The sequence below is a fragment of the Lithobates pipiens genome, unplaced genomic scaffold, assembly GCF_037356315.1.
Source record: "Lithobates pipiens isolate NorthernLeopardFrog02 unplaced genomic scaffold, aLitPip1_a1.2 Scaffold_18, whole genome shotgun sequence".
Taxonomy (NCBI): Eukaryota; Metazoa; Chordata; class Amphibia; order Anura; family Ranidae; genus Lithobates; species Lithobates pipiens.
Genome location: NW_027507758.1, coordinates 58,268,869 through 58,289,986, shown reverse-complemented (window position 1 = coordinate 58,289,986; position 21,118 = coordinate 58,268,869). Strand labels below are relative to the sequence as shown.

General features: G+C 42.1%; 1 protein-coding gene across 2 annotated transcripts in view; it reads right to left on the bottom strand.

The window, feature by feature from the left end:
- Positions 1-21,118, bottom strand: part of UBR2 (ubiquitin protein ligase E3 component n-recognin 2) — a 128,144-nt gene that overhangs the window by 8,407 nt on the left and 98,619 nt on the right. For both annotated transcript variants that reach the window (XM_077485711.1, XM_077485710.1), the window contains exons 33-44: positions 16,958-17,058; positions 13,263-13,326; positions 13,017-13,165; positions 12,874-12,929; positions 10,924-11,020; positions 9,327-9,394; positions 7,474-7,609; positions 6,817-6,907; positions 4,559-4,686; positions 2,396-2,504; positions 1,031-1,087; positions 774-851 (exon numbers count right to left, since the gene is read on the bottom strand). In XM_077485711.1, the coding sequence (XP_077341837.1) occupies positions 774-851; positions 1,031-1,087; positions 2,396-2,504; positions 4,559-4,686; positions 6,817-6,907; positions 7,474-7,609; positions 9,327-9,394; positions 10,924-11,020; positions 12,874-12,929; positions 13,017-13,165; positions 13,263-13,326; positions 16,958-17,058 (1,134 nt within the window). The remainder of the gene's footprint in view (positions 1-773; positions 852-1,030; positions 1,088-2,395; positions 2,505-4,558; positions 4,687-6,816; positions 6,908-7,473; positions 7,610-9,326; positions 9,395-10,923; positions 11,021-12,873; positions 12,930-13,016; positions 13,166-13,262; positions 13,327-16,957; positions 17,059-21,118) is intronic.

Here is a 21,118-nt window from a genome sequence, read left to right as displayed (position 1 = left end):
ACCTCAGTGAAAGCAACTATTCTGAATTATCTTAAAGCGGTTGTATACCCTGCTTTCACATTCTTACCTACAGTAAAGCCTACTTACCCGTAGGTAAAATGAAAATCTTCTAAACCTGTATGGTTGAGGAGATATTCACCTTGCATGCAGTCGCTGACGTCAGCGGCGCATGCGCTCTTAAGGTCTGGCGGATGCTGCCGGAAAATCAGAGCTCCTTGCCGGAAAGGGGACTCATGCGTGGGAGTGACGTCATCACGGCTCTGGCCACTCACAGCGCTGGAGCCACAAACCTGGAGGAAACTCTGAGGGAACACGTCAGCTCCCTCAGCAGGGACTGGAAGGTGATGCCAGCACTTCGTTCCAAGGTATTTCATAATGAGCTAGTATGTGGGATACTAGCTCATTATGTCTTTGCCTTACAGGTTTTTTTTTTTTTGGTGGGTATACAACCACTTTAACTCAGACCAGGACAAGAAGAATTCCAATCTAACTTTCAGCACAATTTGCAGATTATGTTATTTTAGCGAATAAGCCATTTGAAATATATTTTAAGTCAATTTTTGTTTTTTAGTTGCAAAACAATTTTTAGGACCATGTTTTTTTCTGAAAAGTTCTTTTTATTAGGACTATGTTTCACCCACGATTAAGATAATGATTTTATTGTCGAGTTTGCTGTTGCATGTTCTTTATACTGATGCTGCTAAATTTGTTCATAGCATCTAGGCTTCGATGACCTCTAGTCATGAAGGGGTTAAAACAAGTCAGTTACTTACGAGAAATTGGATGCTTGATTGATGAGACTGCTGTAGTCCTCCGGGAGGTTTATCAATTTATTAGACTCTCGTGGAAAGCTAACAGGAGGGATAGAACCATTAATTGACAGGGGAAAAAAAAAAGGAATGAAGACATTAAACTACTCTAATAGAATTAGATCATCACACAAACCTGTACAGAATTCACTGTACAATAATATCAGTCTGTTACTATCAGATACTCAGCCCTGTATAATCACAGCAGAAATGTCGCCTACCTGATCGCCGTCCGTTCACCAGCCACAAATCTTCTCACCTCCTTGTGCTTGCACCAACTTCAAACATAGAAGACAATCTCATTTAGAAAGGGAAGGTATGTGTCAGGTATACCAAGTTTGCATGCATTCAATTTTTTTTTTTTTTTTACTTCAGCAGTTACTACTACAAAAAACAATATAAATATTAGGTCTTCCAGAACAGGAGTATTATTGTGTGCATTTTAAAATAGGGAAGGGTTAAAAACGTATTTATTTATTTTTTTGCTGTCTGTTGCCCTGATTTCGGTTCCCTTCCTATCCTAAGAACACAACAAAAGGAAATGTCTAAAAAAGGGAGTGGCAAAAGGGTATTCCCCTCTTACACCATTGTCCCCAGAACAGGTGTCCCCCTTAGAAGATTTATGTTGCATTTCCCATCCCGGTCTGTCTTTCTGACAAAGGTCAAATACAAAAGGTGAAGCTACTTAAAACCATAGTAAACTGCTGGGGGAATAATAAAAAAAAAAATCCTGCAAGACAATGGAATAATGTGCTAGTATGCATCGCATACTAGCACATTATGAAATACTTCCCTTAGAACAAAGTCCTTGCAGCGGCGCCCACACACCGATGAGAAGGCAGACCTGTTCCCCCAGCCTTACTTCTGGGTTTGCGAGCTCATAGTTTTTTTATTTTTCAAAATTGACGGTCTTTTTTTTGTTTATAGCGCAAAAAATAAAAACTGCAGAGGTGATCAAATACCACCAAAAGAAAGCTCTATTTGTGGGGAAAAACGGACCTCAATTTTGTTTGGGTACAGTGTCGCACAACTGCTGTATCGCAAAAAAATGGCCTGGTCATTAAGGGGGTAAATCCTTCCAGGGCTGAAGTGGTTAAACATATAGGTTTTAGCTATACATAGACTTCAAAAGAACATTTACACATTAGTAAATACAGAAATTTAAAGTGGGAAAAACAAAACAAACAAAAATATAAGTCAATGGAAGCAATGTTATGAAACAAACTAACTGTATCCTCAGAAAAATAAAAGGTCACACGTATGATGAGGTACAACAAGCAGAGCAAAGGAAAAAGCCCCCTGCGCAAGGATGACAAATTCTTCTACTGAAAACCCAGCTCCAGACAAAAGGGTTAGAGGAGAGAAGAGTTGGAGCATCTATCAGGTTTCTATGTGTTGTCTTTTTCACCCAGAGCGGCGATTTTCCTGATTGGGATGGGAAGAAATTCAGAAAAGACGGCAACCATCTTTTTTTAACTGAAATGTAGATTCTCTGTCAGGTTACTATTACTATTTGTTTCTTCCTCTCCAAGTGACTAAAACTGGAGAGGACCTTGAGACAACAATAAAAAATGCCAGTGGCTTACCTGGTAATCATGGCCTCCGTCACTTGGGGTTTCTCCTGAAAGATGCTGATCAGGTTGGTGGGAAGTGACAGGTAAGTACACAGGTGTTCAATCTGGCTCAGACCACTCACTAAAATGGTTAAAAAGGAATAATATTTATACATTAGAAATCATTATCACCCAACTCACCTCTCACTTCAAACATGAGGCAGATTTATATTTTAGTGCAATCTTAACCCTTTCGTGCCTAAAGTCTAACAAACACTGTTAGGTTTTTTTTCCGTGCTACCCAGCAGGCTGAACTAAAAAAAAAAAAAAAAAAAAAAAAAAAAAGTGAAGGGCTCAGGAAGAGCCGCTGTACTATGGGATGTTACTACAGCGATCTCCCCCACTGAGCTATTGTGTTCTGAAAGGGGGGCGGCCGCCCCCCCGCCATAGTCCTCCAGTCAGATGCTGATTGGCCGACCTTTTTTGGTCGTGCCCCTGAGAACAGCTGGATTCTGTCAGACCGGCTACTGTACACACAGGCCGAATGCCGCCTGATAAACGAATGTTAATGTCTAACCACAATTTTGCAAATTTGACATGCATTAGTGAAATTGTACATATCACAACTAAAAAAATAGTGTATCCAGGTGCATTATCTTTTTTTTTTGTTAGGACAAACTTGGCTTTCATTTGGTGGTAAATGGTAACTGATATCTCCTGATTTTTTTTTTATCAAGGAAAACTGGCCCAAAATAGAATATTTTTTTTTTAATTTAGCTGTACATTTCTTGTTACATCATAACCTACCAAAGAAAAACCCCAAATAAGCTTCTCTGTGCCCCATGATTGCAGCGATGCCACGTATGTGTACGTTAGTTGTTTTAAATACCCGTAGTACAGCCCAGAAAAAATAGTGTGCATCTTGTTTGGTTTATTCTACAACACACTGACACTAATTTAAAAAAAAATGTTTTTTAAAAATAAATAAAAATTCTGCTCAAAATATACTGACCATGACCTTTGACCCTGACTTGACCCAAACACTAACCCTGGCACTGACCAAGGTCAAATGTTGATCTAGGTATTTCTCTATTCTTTTACAAACGGTTTTATTTTTCTCCCTACAAGGAAAGAGAGAGATAAAATGTATCTCTCCCCGTCATTCAGAGAGAAAGAAAAAAAACCACATGGGTGGGCTTCACGGTGACTCATCACTGCGATAGCCAATCAGAGGCCATTACTATGATGAGGTGACCCAGTGCTGGGAGTTTGTATGGGACCCGGGGCTCCCAGGGAGACCCTGGTCTCTGTGGTGTGAGTATGCTGTGCAGCATCGTCTCAGCACAAAGACAGATACACATATAATCGCACGGAAAGGCCAGTCCGGTGAGGCCACATATGTGTACTGTCAGTGTGAAGGAGTTAACATTAAATCAGCTAGTAGAACTATGGCCTCCTATTAAAAAGATATGTGCTTCAGCACTTAACCTTAGACTCCTGCAAAGTCCCACAAATACCTGCTAACCCTGTCAGTGAAGTCCACCTCATTCATCTTCCTCTGATGAGGTAACAATGCTGCTGAACTGCTCCTGAAATCAAGCATTGCCACCCTCAGGCCGGCTGTGCATGCATGCACTTCAGTGAGATGAGAATATGTTGCAGGGGATGTGGCTTTCAGGATTGTCACTGCGGATTCATAAATCTTTAAGTAACTAGTCAATCAGCAGTTGACCACACCTAGCCCCACCCACTGCTTTCTGGATTGACAGCACTTCCTTTGTTGCTGAAACCCTCCCACTGTGAGCTGCAGTGTCTGGGGGGGGGGGACACAAGTAACACATAAATGAAGAAGGAAGATTTGGCTCATTCAACGAGTGTAAAGTTTTCTTTTTAATTAACTTTATCAGGCTTGTGCATTACATAGTAAATGGATAGTAAATCTATTTGGACTGTCATGCACACTCTCTAGGTGTACTTCAACTAACCACAAATTAGAATTGAAATCACCCCTTTAGTAAAATCAGACTTGGTGTGGTGTAGTCACAGAACAGAAACAAACATTCTTAGTAAAATGACTCTTTATCTGGAAAGTCACTAGCATATAATTTCGAACAAGTTGGATGGAATACCAGGGAAACAAAGGTGACAGGTTTACCAACAATACTTTAATAAAATGTTAGAAAACTGCAGACATACCTGGAAGGTCTGTGGGCGGAGGGACACCATTCAAATAATGGAAGAAGACAGCGGAGCACCTCAAGAATGGAAGAACTGCCACTTTTATTGCTCTGTAGAGGTGCCATCCTGATGACCACCTTGGCGTGCTTTTAAGCAGAAAGCAAACAACAAAACATCATTTTTTCCTTCAATACATTTTTATTCGCTTTTCAAAAAGACATTTTTGGATCCAGAAAAATAAACACATACTAAATATGATCAGTCAGATTACAGAGCATTCAGGAGGTTTTAAATATTAAGCCTGCTTTCCTCAAAATCTAGATTGGCCCCATACCTCCCTAGATGTCAGCGAGGCTGACTATCAGACAGAAAACAGATAGGAAGGTGCCTAGGCTAGACAATATTTACAGAAAAAGGAGAATTTTGCATATACCATTTAACAGCCTATTAAAAACGGGATCTACTGTTACTTTTTATGTTTTTACTGAGGGTAATCTTTGATTGTGGGTATACAGATTTTTTTTTAAGTGCCTTAACTTCTACCTAGCCCTGTTATTGCTAGCAATGCTTTAGGCTTGGTTTACATATATGTAAATCGGATGCGTATTCAACTGCATCCAATTCGCATAATATGTGAACCAGACCGGCTTTCAATGGAGCCACATAGATGCGGGCCAGGTGCGGTGCAAATTTAAAAAGGGTCCTGTGCAGTTTTCAGTCCAGTTCAGGTGTGATTTCAGTGTCAATTCTGCGACTGAGCTGCTGAATGGAAACCACTCCTGACTCGACACCGAAACTGGACCCACATATATGTGAACCCAACCTTAACCACTTCCCGACCAGCGCACGTCGATGTACGTCGACAGAATGGCACGGGCAGGCATATTGGCGTACAGGTACGTCCAATATTCAATGCCGCCCTGCCATCGGGAGCGTGCCGCCGGCGGCGCGCTCCCGCGCTGGTCGGGACCCCCGTGAGTCCGGTCGCGGGACCCGCGGACTCGATCGCCGCGGGCATCCCCGCGATCGTCTCACGGAGCGGCCGAATGGAGGAAATGCTGTGTAAACAACATTTCTCCATTCTGCCTAGCAACTAGTGACGCTGATCTCTGCTCCATGTGATTGGAGCAGAGATCAGTGTTCACTAAATGAAAGCCCAACCCCCCCACAGTTAGTAACACACCCCTAGGAACACTTAACCCCTACACTGCCACCCACTGGTTAACCCTTTCACTGCCAGTGTCATTTACACAGGAATTACTGCATTTATATAGCAGTGATTACTGTATAAATGACAATGGTCCCAAAAATGTGTCAAAAATGTCCGATGGGTCCCCCACAATGTCGCAGTCACAATAAAAATCGCTGATCGCCGCCATTACTAGTAAAAAAAAAAAATAATAAAAAATTATTAATAAAAATGCTATAAAACTATCCCTATTTTGTAAACGCTATAACTTTTGCGCAAACCAATCAATAATCGCTTATTGTGATTTTTTTTACCAAAAATATGTAGAAGAATACGTATCGGCCTAAACTGAGGGAAAAAAATGTTTTTTTTATATATTTTTGGGGGATATTTATTATAACAAAAAGTAAAAAATAATGTGTTTTTTTCAAAATTGTCGCTCTATTTTTGGTTATAGCGCAAAAAATAAAAACCGCAGGGGTGATCAAATACCACCAAAAGAAAGCTCTATTTGTGGGAAAAAAAGGACGTCAATTTTGTTTGGGAGCCACGTCGCACGACCACGCAATTGTCAGTTAAAGCAACAGTGCCGAATCGCAAAAAGGGATCTGGTCTTTGACCAGCAAATTGGTCCGGTCTGCAAGTGGTTAAGTGTATGTCATGGAACAAATCGTATTTTTCTAGTTTTAGAGTGGGTTAGGATTAGAACTCACATTGGGTTTTTACTGCTATTTAGGGTTGCGTTAGTGAGTCAGCTCACTTCCTGTTTTGTTGACAGTGGCATTACCAGGCAGGAAGTGAGGGGAAATCTGCTTCCTGACCAGTAAAATATAGTCATCAGGACAGGAAGTGAGAGGAAATCTCTTTAGCATAGACCCAGATAGCAGTAAATACCAGACAGTGGTTCTAATTATTCACCACGCAATCCAAAACTAAGAAAAACTGTGGCTGGACATACATGGTAACCTTACTGTCATCTTATGCTTCCACTGGATCATGTTTGGTCTTTTCACTAAATTAAAGTGGGTGGGGGAAATAGAGATAAAACAGAATTTATAAACGGCTTATGTAATGGAGTGCAACAGACCTTCCAGTGCACTGGCAGATTGTTCTGTACAGAGACATCACAGCGTGTTCCTCCTCTCCATCTGAACATTCCTGTTCCATCCCATCTTCCTCTGCAGAAAAGAGATTTTCATCACTGAACCGTAAACAACTTAGAATTAAGTGAATATTGGAAGCTATAAGTTGTATGTCTTGACTTACTAGCAGCACTTGTACCCAAAGGCTCAAAGCTCAAATACTTAAGTATCAAATACAGCTCCTGGCCATCTTCTGAAATTTAGACATATTGGGAGAGATTTTCCATACTGGAGCACTCAGAATCTTGTCTAGCTGTCCATGGCAGCCAATCAGCTTCCAACTTCAGCCTGTTCCGTTTTGACAAACCTGGAAGCTGATTGGTTTCTATGCAAAGCCCCACACGATTTAGCATTCTCTAGTTTTAGTAAATCTCCCCTATTGACTTTTCCCTAGTAAGAGGAGTGAATCAACCCATATTGTTCAATATTGTATGTATGGGGGAAAAGACAAGGCCAATAGGCTGCATATTGTTGGCTGTAGAAGTACACAGGAGTGGTCTCAAAAACTGCTGCGGCATATATTCCCTTTGTTTTCAAATATTAAACGCACAATCATGATTTTTGATTTCTGAATTACATTTTTTTACAATTTAGCGCTTTACCTAAACATGAAGTCAGCATTATCTGAACGATATGCGCCATGGTTACAAGGTGGAAGAGATGGAGGTCTCCAGTGGCCAAGCTGTACCCAGAAAAGTCCTGGCACTGTACAGCTGGGAACGATAGCACCAAGCTGACCTGTACAAAGAAACACACAGTCATCATCAGGCACATAATATTATACAACGGGAGAACCCCTTTTACTATATGCATACAACAGAGGTCAAAGTCTCTAAGAAACAATAATTTACTTATTTTATGGCTGCTGGCAAAAAAGCAAGCGGAAATCCCCTCTTAGTTGTCATCTGAATCACTGTTCCCAAAGGATGATTGCTCAGCAACATCTTTTCTAGTGGCAAGTTTTGTATTTCTCTATCAATATAGGCAGTATACAGAAAGCAATACAAACCTGGCAGGTGTTCTATAACCCCTCAGCAATTTAATCAACCTTTTAAAGCTTTTAACCTCCCTGGTGATAATCCAGAGTGTGGCTCGGGGTTACATTTTACGACCATTAGCGGTAACCCCGAGCCACACTCTGAATTGCATTGCAGAATCCTGGTGCAACATACTTACCTTGTCACCAGGACTCTGCAATGCCCTCCACTGGATCCTCCACCCAATGATCTGTGTGCCGGACTTGTTTCCATGCGAGCGTCGCGACTCATGGGAACGGAGCCCAGCGGCAAATTCAAAAAGTACACAAACCATAACAGTCTTACAGATTACATTACTGTATCAAATCATTTTACATCCCTTTTGTCTCCCTAATGCTTTGCCAAGTGCCCTGCATGCACTTTTATATTATATATAAATGTTCTTTCTGCTTGGAAACTTGCGAATGCCCATGGCAACCAAAAAGTGGCCCTTAATCTCAAAAGTGGTTTTAGACCAACTAGAAAACAGCGATAGTAAATTAGAACACAGGAATTGAGCGATAGTGAATCGTCGGGAAATTCATTTTATTATTACAATATTTTTTATAATTATTTATAGTTATTATATTATCATTTGTGAATTTGTGTTTCAAACTTTATCGTACCTGGGACTAGACTCTTGTTTGCACAGATTTAAGTGAGTTATTACTAAGAATTACAGGCCTACAATATAAAACGTCAAATTTCTATGCAAAACAATGTACCGCTTTGAGACACAAAAATCTGATAATCATACTGCCAGGGAGGTTAAAGAATCTTACAGAAGGGGTGGCCAGTTAGCATTTCCCATCATGGGAAAGTATGCCCATTATCCAATACTGCAAAAGTCATCAGTAGGAACCTTGCTTTTTGATATGATTTTTTTTTTAATTCTACAGGTTGCTGCTATCTGCTTCCACTTTAATAAAAAGGTGTAGAGATAAAATAATTGGATATCCAAGTCCTTTCTCCAGGTGACTTTTGGAATATGCTGGAGATATTAAACGCCCAATTTAAGCAGTTTTTTCATGCACACAGCATTCAACGCAACAGTGGATTGGTGTACGCTTCATTGCAAGATATAGTCAGACATTATGGCACACTTATCTCTGGGTGTGCTCTACTCCACCAATGGGATAGGAGCACTCCTGGCTGTCACCATATATATATATATATATATATATATATATATATATATATGATCAAATCAGGCATGCAAGAGAAGGAATAGTGACATCCCCTATAGAACATCAGTAGCAGACCTTGGATGAATAGGCACAGCAACAATGTCTATGACTCTGACTGGAGATCAGGCCACTGGATTTCTCAGGAGATACCAGTACAGTGACGAAGCCCGCTGTACTCCACAAACAAATATTACTTATGGGTAGAATAACCCTTTAAAATCTGTATCGGTTATTAACATTGTATACACTTACCATTAAATGGAATGCGTCAATGTCAAGTATACTCTGTGACTCCTGTCCATCTTCTTGAGGCACAATTGCTGTGATAAAGAACATATGTTAATTAGCATGTCATGGATATGTGTTATACAGCACTTCTAGATTACCCAATTCTAGCCTACAAAAATCTTGTACAATGTAAAAGGGAGAATTTGTTGAAGTGTATCTAAAGCCAACATTTTTTTATTCTGTTTAGGATTTAGTGGGGAGTAGCTAGAAATGACATTTTTTTTCTACTGCCATCTGGGGAGATTCACCATCTTTGTTTCTACTGGTGATCATTATCACAAAGACTAAAAGAGAAAATACAAAATTCTGTCACCAGAATAGGAAATCTTCAATGTGAACTTCCTGTGACACCTGTCTATGAGACGACCATTCCTCAAATCGTCTGATATGTCTGTAGGACAGGAATTAAAGCGCAAACTCCCCAATGGGACAGAGGGCAAGAAAACTTGACAGGGGTTACAACCAATCCCAACTCTATAAAATCATTTTTTTTCTTTGGATATACTTTAAAAAGAAAATTAAATTAGGATTTTTGGTTTATCTGTCAAGTTCCTTTCTTGGAGTACATCACAGGACACAGAGGTCTTGATGTTTAAGACTACTTAACTTATGCTGTCGCCTTCAAGTGAATGGACACTGGCCAAAAGAGGCAAGTGTCTCCCACCCAAAGACCCCCCCTCCTTGCATAACCCCTCTCTGCTCAGCTAAGCCTCAGTTTTTTTTAGCAAGCATGGGGGAGTAGACAAGAGGTAAGGGATATCTGTGTCCTGTGATGTACTCCAAAAATATTCTAGTTTCTTAACTGTCCATCACAGGACACAGAGAACATCATGTTATGACTACATGGCACATTCCAAAACACAGCAACAAGGCAGAAACACAGCAAAAATAGAACTTGGGAAACACCACTACAAATCCGCCTGCAGGACCTTCCATCCAAAATTGTCATCTGCAGAGCTGTGAACATCTACCTGGTAGACTTCAAACTTTAAAGACCGGACCCTTCCCCAACAGGACCATTAGGGTCTTATTTACGGAGGAAACTGTTGGGTCAACAGCAAGAAAGAACTATTTCTCCTCCATGGAAAACAAATCCTCTAACATAATGAAGCTGGCTACACAGTAACATCAATTGCATCAACTTATTATTGGCTACATGGCAGGATACAGCAGTAACATGCTAATGCGTTTTGACCTTACTCCTGGATTATTGCTACGTTCCAAAGGCACTTGGAACAGAGCAGCAGTTCGCAGTCTTCCAGGTAATTTGCGCTAGAGCATTATTTTCTCTGTTGGACTGTCCAAGAGGTACTGGCGAGCAAACACTCCACTCAAGGGGGATCACACCCCCGGACCTGCAAGTGTACTCTGCCAGCTTGGTCACTGGATACACCTAGACGACTGATGGCTGCGGGATCCAGCACCAATAGGCAGACATTGGCCGTTAAGGTTGTATTGACAGATCAGGATAAAGCCCTCCTCTACCCCTTCAGGGGTAGAAGGAAAACACCAGGAATTCGGGACCAAGTCCTTACAAGGAAGAGATGGTAGAGACTCTTACACTTAAAAAGCCGTGAGAAGTGTTTCTGTACCACCGTCAAAGGACACACCGTCCAGTGTGCTGCTGCAAATCTGGTCAGTGACTTCAAGCAGTCATCCTAAAAGTTGAAAATAAGACATCAAACTTATGAAAATGACACAAAGAACATTAAAGAGATCATTTATTGAGGATAGTTATCCATTTTTATGTCATCTAAGTTTGGTGGCAAAGGAGGCACTTTTTGTTATGCAAACATCATAGCAAAGGCCTAATAAAAGTAGATATAAACACTAAATGACTGACCGTTATAGTTTGCTAAAAGAACAGTGTATCACACACAATTTTTTTTCAAATAAAATACTTGTTTGAACATTTTTTTTCATCCTTTGTTGCATACGAGCACAGTTATCTCCTGCAGCGTCTTTGAAGTCACTTCCAATCTACATGCATGCACAGCAGCAACTGCAGTACATAGTATCCCAAGGGCGGCTTCCAGGACGCTAATAAGGCCCCTTAGACACTCTGTGCTTGTGCTGCGCTTTGCCACGGCGACAAAAGAGCATGAAAACCGATTCCATATTAAATCCTATGTAACCGTTTACACTGCAGGTGCGCTGCACTTTGAAAAATCCTGCATGCTCTTTTGACTTACAATGAAGGGTGCCTTTTTGGTGCAGTTTTTCAAAAGAGCATAGATGTGATTTTCTTCCCTGCAACCAAATTGCTCAATTAGTCCCAAGGAGTTATTTTGTAATCTTGGCGGGGAGAGCAGTTTGCACAGGGAGCCATCCCTGCCGGAAGAACACTGATTATTGCTAGCAAAATCCAAAATGCTGGTTGTACATTAGTCGATCAATGGATCGATTTTGGTACAATAAGCTTTCCCATAGATGGTTCGAATCTTGTCAGGTCCCTGCTGAACCAGCCGAGATTCGAACCATGACCAGCTGAAAGCAGCGTTCCAGCCGCGATTAGTTTTTTTTAAAAAAGTCATCAGCTACAAACACTGTAGCTGCTGACTTTGAATAAGGACACTTACCTGTCCAGGGAGCCCACAATGTCGGCCCCCCGAGGCCGATCTGTCCATCGGATCGGGTGCCGCTGCCACCGCCATCTTAACTAAGGGAAACAGGCAATGGAGCCTTGCGGCTTCACTGCCTGTTTCCTACTGCCCACGCGTGAGTTGTGTGGCACTTTGTGAATGTCGCTGTTGATTTCTGGGACACACACATGTCCCAGAGGACAACGGGGCAGCTCGCCGAAGAGGAGGAAGTGAAGGAATAGTGCCGCGGAATAGGAAGAGGCAGATTAGGAAGACTGCCTAGCAACAGGTGTTTCTGGTAAGTAAAAAAATGTTCACATTTTTCAAATTTATTTTTTTGAGAATATTAATGTCATTTTTTATTTTAGGGTGGGCCTCCGCTTTAAAGTGATTGCAAACGATCACATTGTAAAACAACCCATTCAGTTTAAAATTGAAATGAAAAGCAAAAATGTTTTGTATAGATATAAAAAAACATTATAAATACCCTTTCCCCATTTTTTATAAGTGATCACATCCCCTCTGCTCTCAGCTGCATAAGAGCTGGGGGAGGAGGATAAGTAGCAGCACAGTGAGCTTCCCAGTTAATATCTGTGCAGGGGGGGTCGTCAAGTCAGATCATTGGAGGAAAGCACACAGAGCTCCCAGCATAGCTACATAACTGACTACACTGTGTTCTCCTGCTTAGCGTGGTCGGTTTTTTTAAAGAAAAGCAAAGAGACTAGCAGGTACACCAGGGATTTCACATAAAGGAAGCAATACAATGAGAACAGCATGCTTTCTCATACAAGCACATGGTACAGCAGCCACATATCAGGAACATTAAGTTTTGGGGTAACAAACGCTTTAAGTCTGCCAGCAAATTCTTTATGTATATTTAGGATTCACTTAATTTATTAAATTTGGTACTTCTGCAAAGCAATCCTCACCTGTCGGCATGGCAAATTTCCAAATAAAGGTCTTTCTTCATCCGTCAATATGCGCTCTAAAAGCAAAAACGAACCATCATGTAAGTTACCTTGCCACTATGTTAATGCACAAAGCAACTTCAGCCAGACAGGAATAGCCTTACCAATAGTCTGTATTGTATATGCACAGCTGGCCCAGCACATTATGGAGACTCGTTGGTCCTGCTCGTTGGGATGGACGTTAAGTCCCACCTTGTATGTTGCTGTCCCAAACGTCGTCAGCATCTCTTTAATGCTATCGGAGTATGGGTTCCTAAGATGGAGTGGATCAAACATGGCCATCAGCATAATATGTTAATGAACCAATCTTTACCAAGCCCAGAACTTCAGTAAAAACAAAAGATACATACTTTGGCTGGAAGGAAGGCCGGAACCCTTCAGGAATATTCACTTGTCTAGGAGTTTCAGATTCATCTGTAATCAACAGAAAGGAAAATATCAAAAACCTTTAAAATGGTAATTCATTTAAAAAGAACAAAATAAAAACGCTCTCTGCAGTCTCTATACACAATAGCATCACCCTAAGCTGATCAGATTTTAAAACTATGATTCTCTTCCACAAACACACCTGTAGGCCATTCTTGCAATGACAGAAGCCTGCCAGAAAAACTGGAAATGCTTTTTATGGCTCTGCCCTGTCTTCTTACTAGGATGCAGAAGCTAATAGGACAAGTGCCTCAGGAGGGAGCATTGTCCTTTTCCTGGGGGCATATGCTCAAGTCTCTCTCTCTCTCCAGTTGTACCCACCATGTTCATTCTTGTCAGCAGGAAAGAGAATGCACTCGGGAAAAGCCCCATAGTGCTATGGGGCACTCATCATAAAGGCTGCTCCATCCTATTGTAGAGTGATGCTATTCTGTATAGTGCTTTATTTGTAAACCTGAACTAACCCATTATTGAAGGAAAGGTAAACATTGCAATGTTGAAGGAGGTGGTCAATGAGTGATGGACTGGCATTAAATCAAGTACAGGAGTAAAACCCTCCCTTCTGCTGCATAAATAAGTGGTCATCAAAGGGGTTCTGAAACGAATACCTACTAGTGACCCCATCTGCACAGTTTGTGTTTTTTGGGGAATTCCATCCGCATTCCAAAAACATTCTTGTACAGTGCCTTGAAAACGTATTCATAACCCTTGAAATTTTACACATTTTTGTCATGTTACAACCAAAAACGTAAATGTATTTTACTGGGTTTTTCTGTGATAGACCAACACAAAGTGGCACATAATTGTGAAGCGGAAGGAAAATGATAAATGGTTTTCAAATTTTTTTACAAATAAATATCTGAAAAGTGTGGGGTGCATTTGTATTCAGGCCCCCGGAGTCAATACTTTGTAGAACCACCTTTCACTGCAATTACAGCTGCAGGTCTTTTTTGGGATGTCTCTACCAGCTTTGCACATCTAGAGAGGGACATTTTTGCCCATTCTTCTTTTCAAAATAACTTGAGCTCTGTCAGATTGGATGGAGAGCGTCTGAACAGCAATTTTCAAGTCTTGCCTCAGATTCTCAATTGGATTTAGGTCTGGACTTTAACTGGGCCATTCTAACACATGAATATGCTTTGATCTAAACCATTTCATTGTAGCTCTGGCTGTATGTTTAGGGTTGTTATCCTGCTGGAAGGTGAACCTCTGCCCCAGCCTCAAGTCTTTTGCAGACTCTCAAAGGTTTTCTTCTAAGATTGCCCTGTATTTGGCTCCATCCACCTTCCCATCAACTCTGACCAGCTTCCCTGTCCCTGCTGAAGAAAAGCATCCCCACAACATGCTTGTTGTTTCACGGTGGGGATGGTGTGTTCAGGGTGATGTGCAGTTGTCTGAGTTTTGAAAGGTATAACTAAAATCTTGTTAGAATAACCTCACTAGATATTCTAGAGCGACTATTCCCTATGGGTTACCCGTAGAGTGAGACTCGTCTAAGATATTTTAGCAGCACAGTGGTGTAGTGGGTAGCACTCTTGCCTGGCAGTAAGAAGGGTCGCTGGTTCGAATCCCAACCACGACACTACCTGCCTGGAGTTTGCATGTTCTCCCTGTGCCTGCGTGGGTTTCCTCCGGGTACTCCAGTTTCCTCCCACAATCCAAAGACATGCAGGTAGGTTAATTGGCTTCTGTCCAAATTGGCCCTAGTATATGAATGGGGACCTTGGATTGTGGGCTCCTTGAGGGTAGGGACCGATGTGAGTGTGCAATGTACAGGGATAGGGACAATTGTAAACACTCACTGAGGTTGAACTGGATGGACTGGTGTCTTTATTCAACCTTACTAACTATGAAACTATATTTGTAAATGTGGGCCGAGATGTAATTGACTTCTAGTCTTTCTTATTTTTATATATAAAAATTTTATTAAAATGGCAAAAATATATACAAGGATAAAGTAGATTGCAAAGATCAGAAATACAGTGACAATAGTAAGATCAAATAACATGGTAATGCACGATACATATAAGTCAGCCTGATAACAAACAATATGGAATAGAACTAAAAGAAGAGAAGAGCACAACTCTTGGTCTTCCTTTGAGAAAGTCAAGCTCTCTGTTGGGGCTATGAAGGATGAGAGTTATATACTAGTCTTCACTGACAGATAGTACATCGAAGGGTGTTTCAATGACCACTGCTACATTGAAGGCTAGAACTTGGAAAGGGTTAATCCTTCACTGCTGTTATTTACACTGAAGATTTAATCATGTTCACTGTCACAGCTGACAATGAAGCTCGACAAGCTGTCAAACCTTGTGTCTGACTCATTCACTTCCTCATTTGAGTTTCATTAGCGCTTGCGGTTACTTAAGGCATAAACATTCATTTATATTTCTGAGCTCAGACTGTAAGAGGGTATAATGGACTTATGATGGTTCAAAACATCTCAAAATGACAGTGCTAGTTTTCCGCCACACATAGCATTCTGCATTTAGGCCAAAAAGTTCAATAATGGTTTCATCTGACCAGAGCACCTTCTTCCACGTTTGCTGTGTCCCCCACAAGACTCCACGCTAACTGCAAACTGGACTTCTTACGGCTCTCTTTTTGCCACTCTTCCATAAAGGCCAGATTTGTGGAGTGCATGACTAATATGATCTGTCCTTGTGAACAGATGACTAATATAATCTGTCCTTGTGGACAGATTCTCCCACCCGAGCTACTATAGACCTCTTGGTTGCTTCCCTGATGAATGCTCTCCTTGCCCGGCCTGTTCGTTTAGGTGGACATCCATGTCTTGGTAGGTTTGCAGTTCTGCCATACTCAAGCCATTTGATGGATTGAACAGTGCTCAGAGAGATGTTCGAAGCTTGGGATATTTTTTTACAACCTAACCCTGCTTTAAATTTATCCACAACTTAGCTATATTGCTATTGCTGTACTCTTTATCCCTTTACTAATGTATGTTGTTGGACTATCTTGCCCTGTCTGTTGTGCTCAAAAACTTTTATATGAAAAAAAAAAATGTATCCACAACTTTATCCCTGGCCTGTCCGGTGTGTTCCTTGGCCTTCATGCTGCTGTTTGTTTACTAAGGTTCTCTAACAAACCTCTGAGGGCTTCACAGAACAGCTGTATTTATACTGAGATTAAATTACACACAGGTGGACTCTACTAATTAGGTGACTTCTGAAGGCAATTGGTTCCACTAGTTTTTAGTTAGGGGTATCAGAGTAAAGGGGGCTGAATACAAATGCACGGCACACTTTTCAGATATTTTTGAAAACCATTTATTATTTTCCCTCCACTTCACAATTACGTGTCCCCTTTGTGTTGGTCTATCACATAAAGTTCCAATAAATACATTTACAATTTTGTTTGTACCATGACAAAATGTGGAAAACTTCAAGGGGCACGAATACTTTTTCAAGACACTCTATGTACCTTCTCAATGCAGCAAAGGCTTGTATATCAGCTATATGGAAGAAATCCTCTCCACTTCAACTGAACAATGGCTGGATCGAGTGGCCGACATACTTTACTCATACGCAGACTATGCTTTACTGGACTGCCACCTGTGGGAGGGGATGTTGATGTAAAAAATTCTTACTACACTTACCTGTGCTAATCTTTTCTGCTTCCAATTCATTTAGGGCTCTGTTCTGCTGCCCAGTAACAGAGATCCATTCTGCCAAGTCTGGCTGATCTGAGAAATCTAGTCTGAAAAGGGAAGATTCAAAGAAGAAATTACAGTACTTAATTTGTTTTTGGGGAAAAAAAAAAAAAACGTGCTATTTAGACCCCTTTTACACCACACCGCCCATTGCGTCGGCGGTAAACGCCGCAATTTTTAGCTGCGTTTTACGGTCGGATTTGCGGTGCATTTCGGCCACTAGCGGTGCGCTTTTAACCCCCCCGGCTAGCGGCCGAGAAAGGGTTAAAACCGCCGGAAATACGCTGCAATAGCGGCGTTTTGCCGGCGGTATTACAGCGCTGCCCCATTGATTTCAATGGGGAGCAGCGATGGAGGAGCGGTAAACACACCGCTCCTTCACCGCTCCAAAGAAGCTGCTGGCAGGACTTTTCCCCGACGTACTGCCAGCGCACCGCTGTAGTGTGAAAGCCCTCTGGCTTTCACACTACAGACAATGGTGCAGCTTTTTTAGACCCCTTTCACACCAGGGCATTTTTCAGGCACTATAGCGTTAGAAATAGTGCCTGCAATCCGCCCAGAAAAAGCTGCACCGTTGTCTGTAGAGTGAAAGCCCGAGGGCTTTCACACTGCAGCGGTGCGCTGGCAGGACGTCAGGGAAAAGACCTGCCAGCAGCTTCTTTGGAGAGGTGCGTTTACCGCTCCTCCACCGCTGCTCCCCATTGAAATCAATGGGGCAGCGATGTAATTCCGCCGGCAAAACGCTGCTATTACGGTGTATTGCCGGCGGTTTTAACCCTTTCTCGGCCCCTAGGGGGGTAAAAGCGACCCGCTTGCGGCCGAAATGCGCCGCAAATGCGGCGGTAAAACGCCGCTAAAAATAGCAGCGTTTCACCGCAGACGCAATGGGCGGTGTGGTGTGAAAGGGGTCTTAGGGCAGATTGCCGGTGCTATTTATAACGCTATAGCGCCTGCAAAACGGTGTGAAAGGGGCCTTAGTCTGGCTCACGGAAACTCCATTAATACTTGAATTCAGTTATATTCCAACTGTGCTGACAATTTACAGAGACTGGTTGTCGGGGCAGTGGGAATATAAAGGCAAATGACCTGAATCAGTAGATTTGACCTGCAGCTGACTGAAATGACAAGTCAGAATATTCAGTTCCTCCCAGACAGTGAAAACGCTAGAACGGGTCTTTTCATCTCTGCTTTCCAAATCAGCAAAGTACAGCCAGGTACAGAGGGGCATTTACGTGAAGGGAGACCTCTTGTCAAACAGCCTTGAAGATTACAGCTCGTTCCAAAACATGGTCATAAAAGGGACAAAAGCCTTACTAAGAACATCGACGATTGTCCTTGATTAAACTGCCAGACTGCAGAGATCCATCCCAATTCCCTACCTATTAGAAAGCTTGTACAGCAGTAACAAGGCACACTTAATCAGAAGTAATTTCACCCAAAGGAACATCATACATGATCCGTTTCTTGCCCAACCATTGCAAGCTTTGATTCATTTGGCCCCTGTATGGGCAACCCTATATGGCCATACTGGTATAAATATATTGAACAAGTCCTTCCAATATAAATTGTGGGACCCTCAGAGGAGGGACAAGCACTCAGAGAAGCCCAACCGTGCGTACTTACATAATTCCCCCACCGCCAAGCTGATGCCATATTATAGTCTGACATGATTACACCCGAGCTCCCCCCCCCCCCACACCCATCTACTTTCACCCCCCCTCACGCCTTTCTAATATCTATACTTTCATGCTCCTAATACCCTGGAGCTCAGACTAACTCTTTCCCCCCTCCCCCTCTTTCTCCCCACTCTACTCTTATCTAAACTAGAAAAAGTTAGGGCATAGGACCCGCAGGGCTATGGCGACCTGCCTAATCACAATCGGATGCAGGAGACAACCTTATGGATGTTAGTATCTATATTAGAAAACAATCAGGAACATCGCAGATAGATGAAAGACCAAGAAATTGTCTGTCAGATGTGCTTATCCTTCAACAAACCACACGGGATGGGGGCATTTGACCGACGATAATCACATATTGTATTCTTTGTGCATGTACCCTTTCCTGTATCTGTAACATTGTCATTTTGAATATATTGTTGTAGTGGTCCATGTGGATCCATTCCCCGATATAAATAAAAAATAAAAAAGAATTGTGCGACCTGTCATTTCAAAATAGCAAGCAGGCACAGAGAAATAAAAAATAAAAAATATTAAGCAAGCAGAGACAATTGGTGTTCTTAAAAACACAAAAATTTAGGTTAACGCTGGTTAACCAGTTGCCAACCGCCCTATAGCAGTTTTACTGCTACAGGATCACACACACAGGGAAATAAATTCCAGCACATCCCCACTGACAGCACAGAGCTCTGCTTTACATTTTTCTCCTCCACAATCAGTAGGTGTCGGTGGACATCCATTGACTAATCACAGCAGAAGCAGTGGGTGTGCCCCCCTACCCAGAAGTGGCGGATCACGCACTAGGTAGGAGAGCCATTCTGCCACCGTATAATCATGTTATGGGGTTGGCAACTGGATAATCAATCAGCTGCTGTACTTGCAGGGCTTTAATGAGGAAAGTGGCAGGGTCTGCATCCCTTTAACACTTATCTCACCAAAAATGAAATTTTTGTTACAGGGGATGCCTGAAATCTGACTTGTATCTTATTGCCGACTTCTGAGAAAATCAGTGAGCCAAGCACAGAAGCAAGACATTACATATCTAGGGGGCGTACTGTGTATAGAACACCTCCAGGTAGCCATATTGCATTTTACAGAAAATGACAGCGCTGCAGACTGATAAGGAAAGGTAATTAAAAAAAAAAAAAAAAATTACAATATGACTTGAGTCGCAATTGTATATGGTATATTTTTTATTCCCCCACACGAAAGTGGAGTTACCCTTTGAACCTTCTCCCACTCCCCCTCTAAGCCTATCCTATTACCCTGTAAAGAAAAGATGCGACAACACTGAAGAAATGACACTTTGCTACAATGTAAAGTAGTGAGTGTACAGCTTGTATAACAGTGTAAATTTGCTGTCCCCTCAAAATAACTCAACACACAGCCATTAATGTCTAAACCGCTGGCAACAAAAGTGAGTACACCCCTAAGTGAAAATGTCCAAATTGGGCCCAAAGTGTCAATATTTTGTGTGGCCACCATTTTTTTCCATCACTGCCTTAACCCTCTTGGGCATGGAGTTCCCCAGAGCTTCACAGGTTGCCACTGGAGTCCTCTTCCACTCCTCCATGATGACATCACGGAGCGAGCTGGTGGATGTTAGAGACTTTGCGCTCTTCCACCTTACGTTTGAGGATGCCCCACAGATGCTGAATAGGGTTTAGGTCTGGAGACATGCTTGGCCAGTCCATCACCTTTACCCTCAGCTTCTTTAGCAAGGCAGTGGTTGTCTTGGAGGTGTGTTTGGGGTCATTAACATATTGGAATACTGCCCTGTGGCCCAGTCTCTGAAGGGAGGAGATCCTGCTCTGCTTCAGTATGTCACAGTACATGTTGGCATTCATGGTTCCCTCAATGAACTGTAGTTCCTCAGTCCCAGCAGCACTCATGCAGCCCCAGACCATGACACTCCCACCACCATGCTTGACTGTAAGCAAGACACACTTGTCTTTGTACTCCTCATCTGGTCGCCGCCACACACGCTTGACACCATGTGAACCAAATAAGTTTATCTTGGTCTCATCAGACCACAGGACATGGTTCATGATACACAGAGATTAAACAAATCTCCCTACATAAGCTTTTAATGTATATCTGCTGTCTTCATCTTTATATATCCTTTAGAAAGTGCTCTTAGTGTTACAGATTCTCTCTTGGTCAGCACTGGGAGTGGATTACTGGCATACGGCCAAGACAGTTGATTGGAGGAAAGTCACACACCCCACTCCACATTGGTAAAGGAAGGAAGGAATGTGCAGAGCTCTCCTGTGAGAGGGCAAGCTGTCTGCTAATCTATTTATAGCAACCTCCCCCCACACACACACACTTCAGGCTGCCATCTCAGAGAACTTGTCAGAAGTTATCAGGCTGATAACAGAGATGCCGAGCAGGAGAAAGCTACAAGGCTCTTGAAGAGAGACAAGGG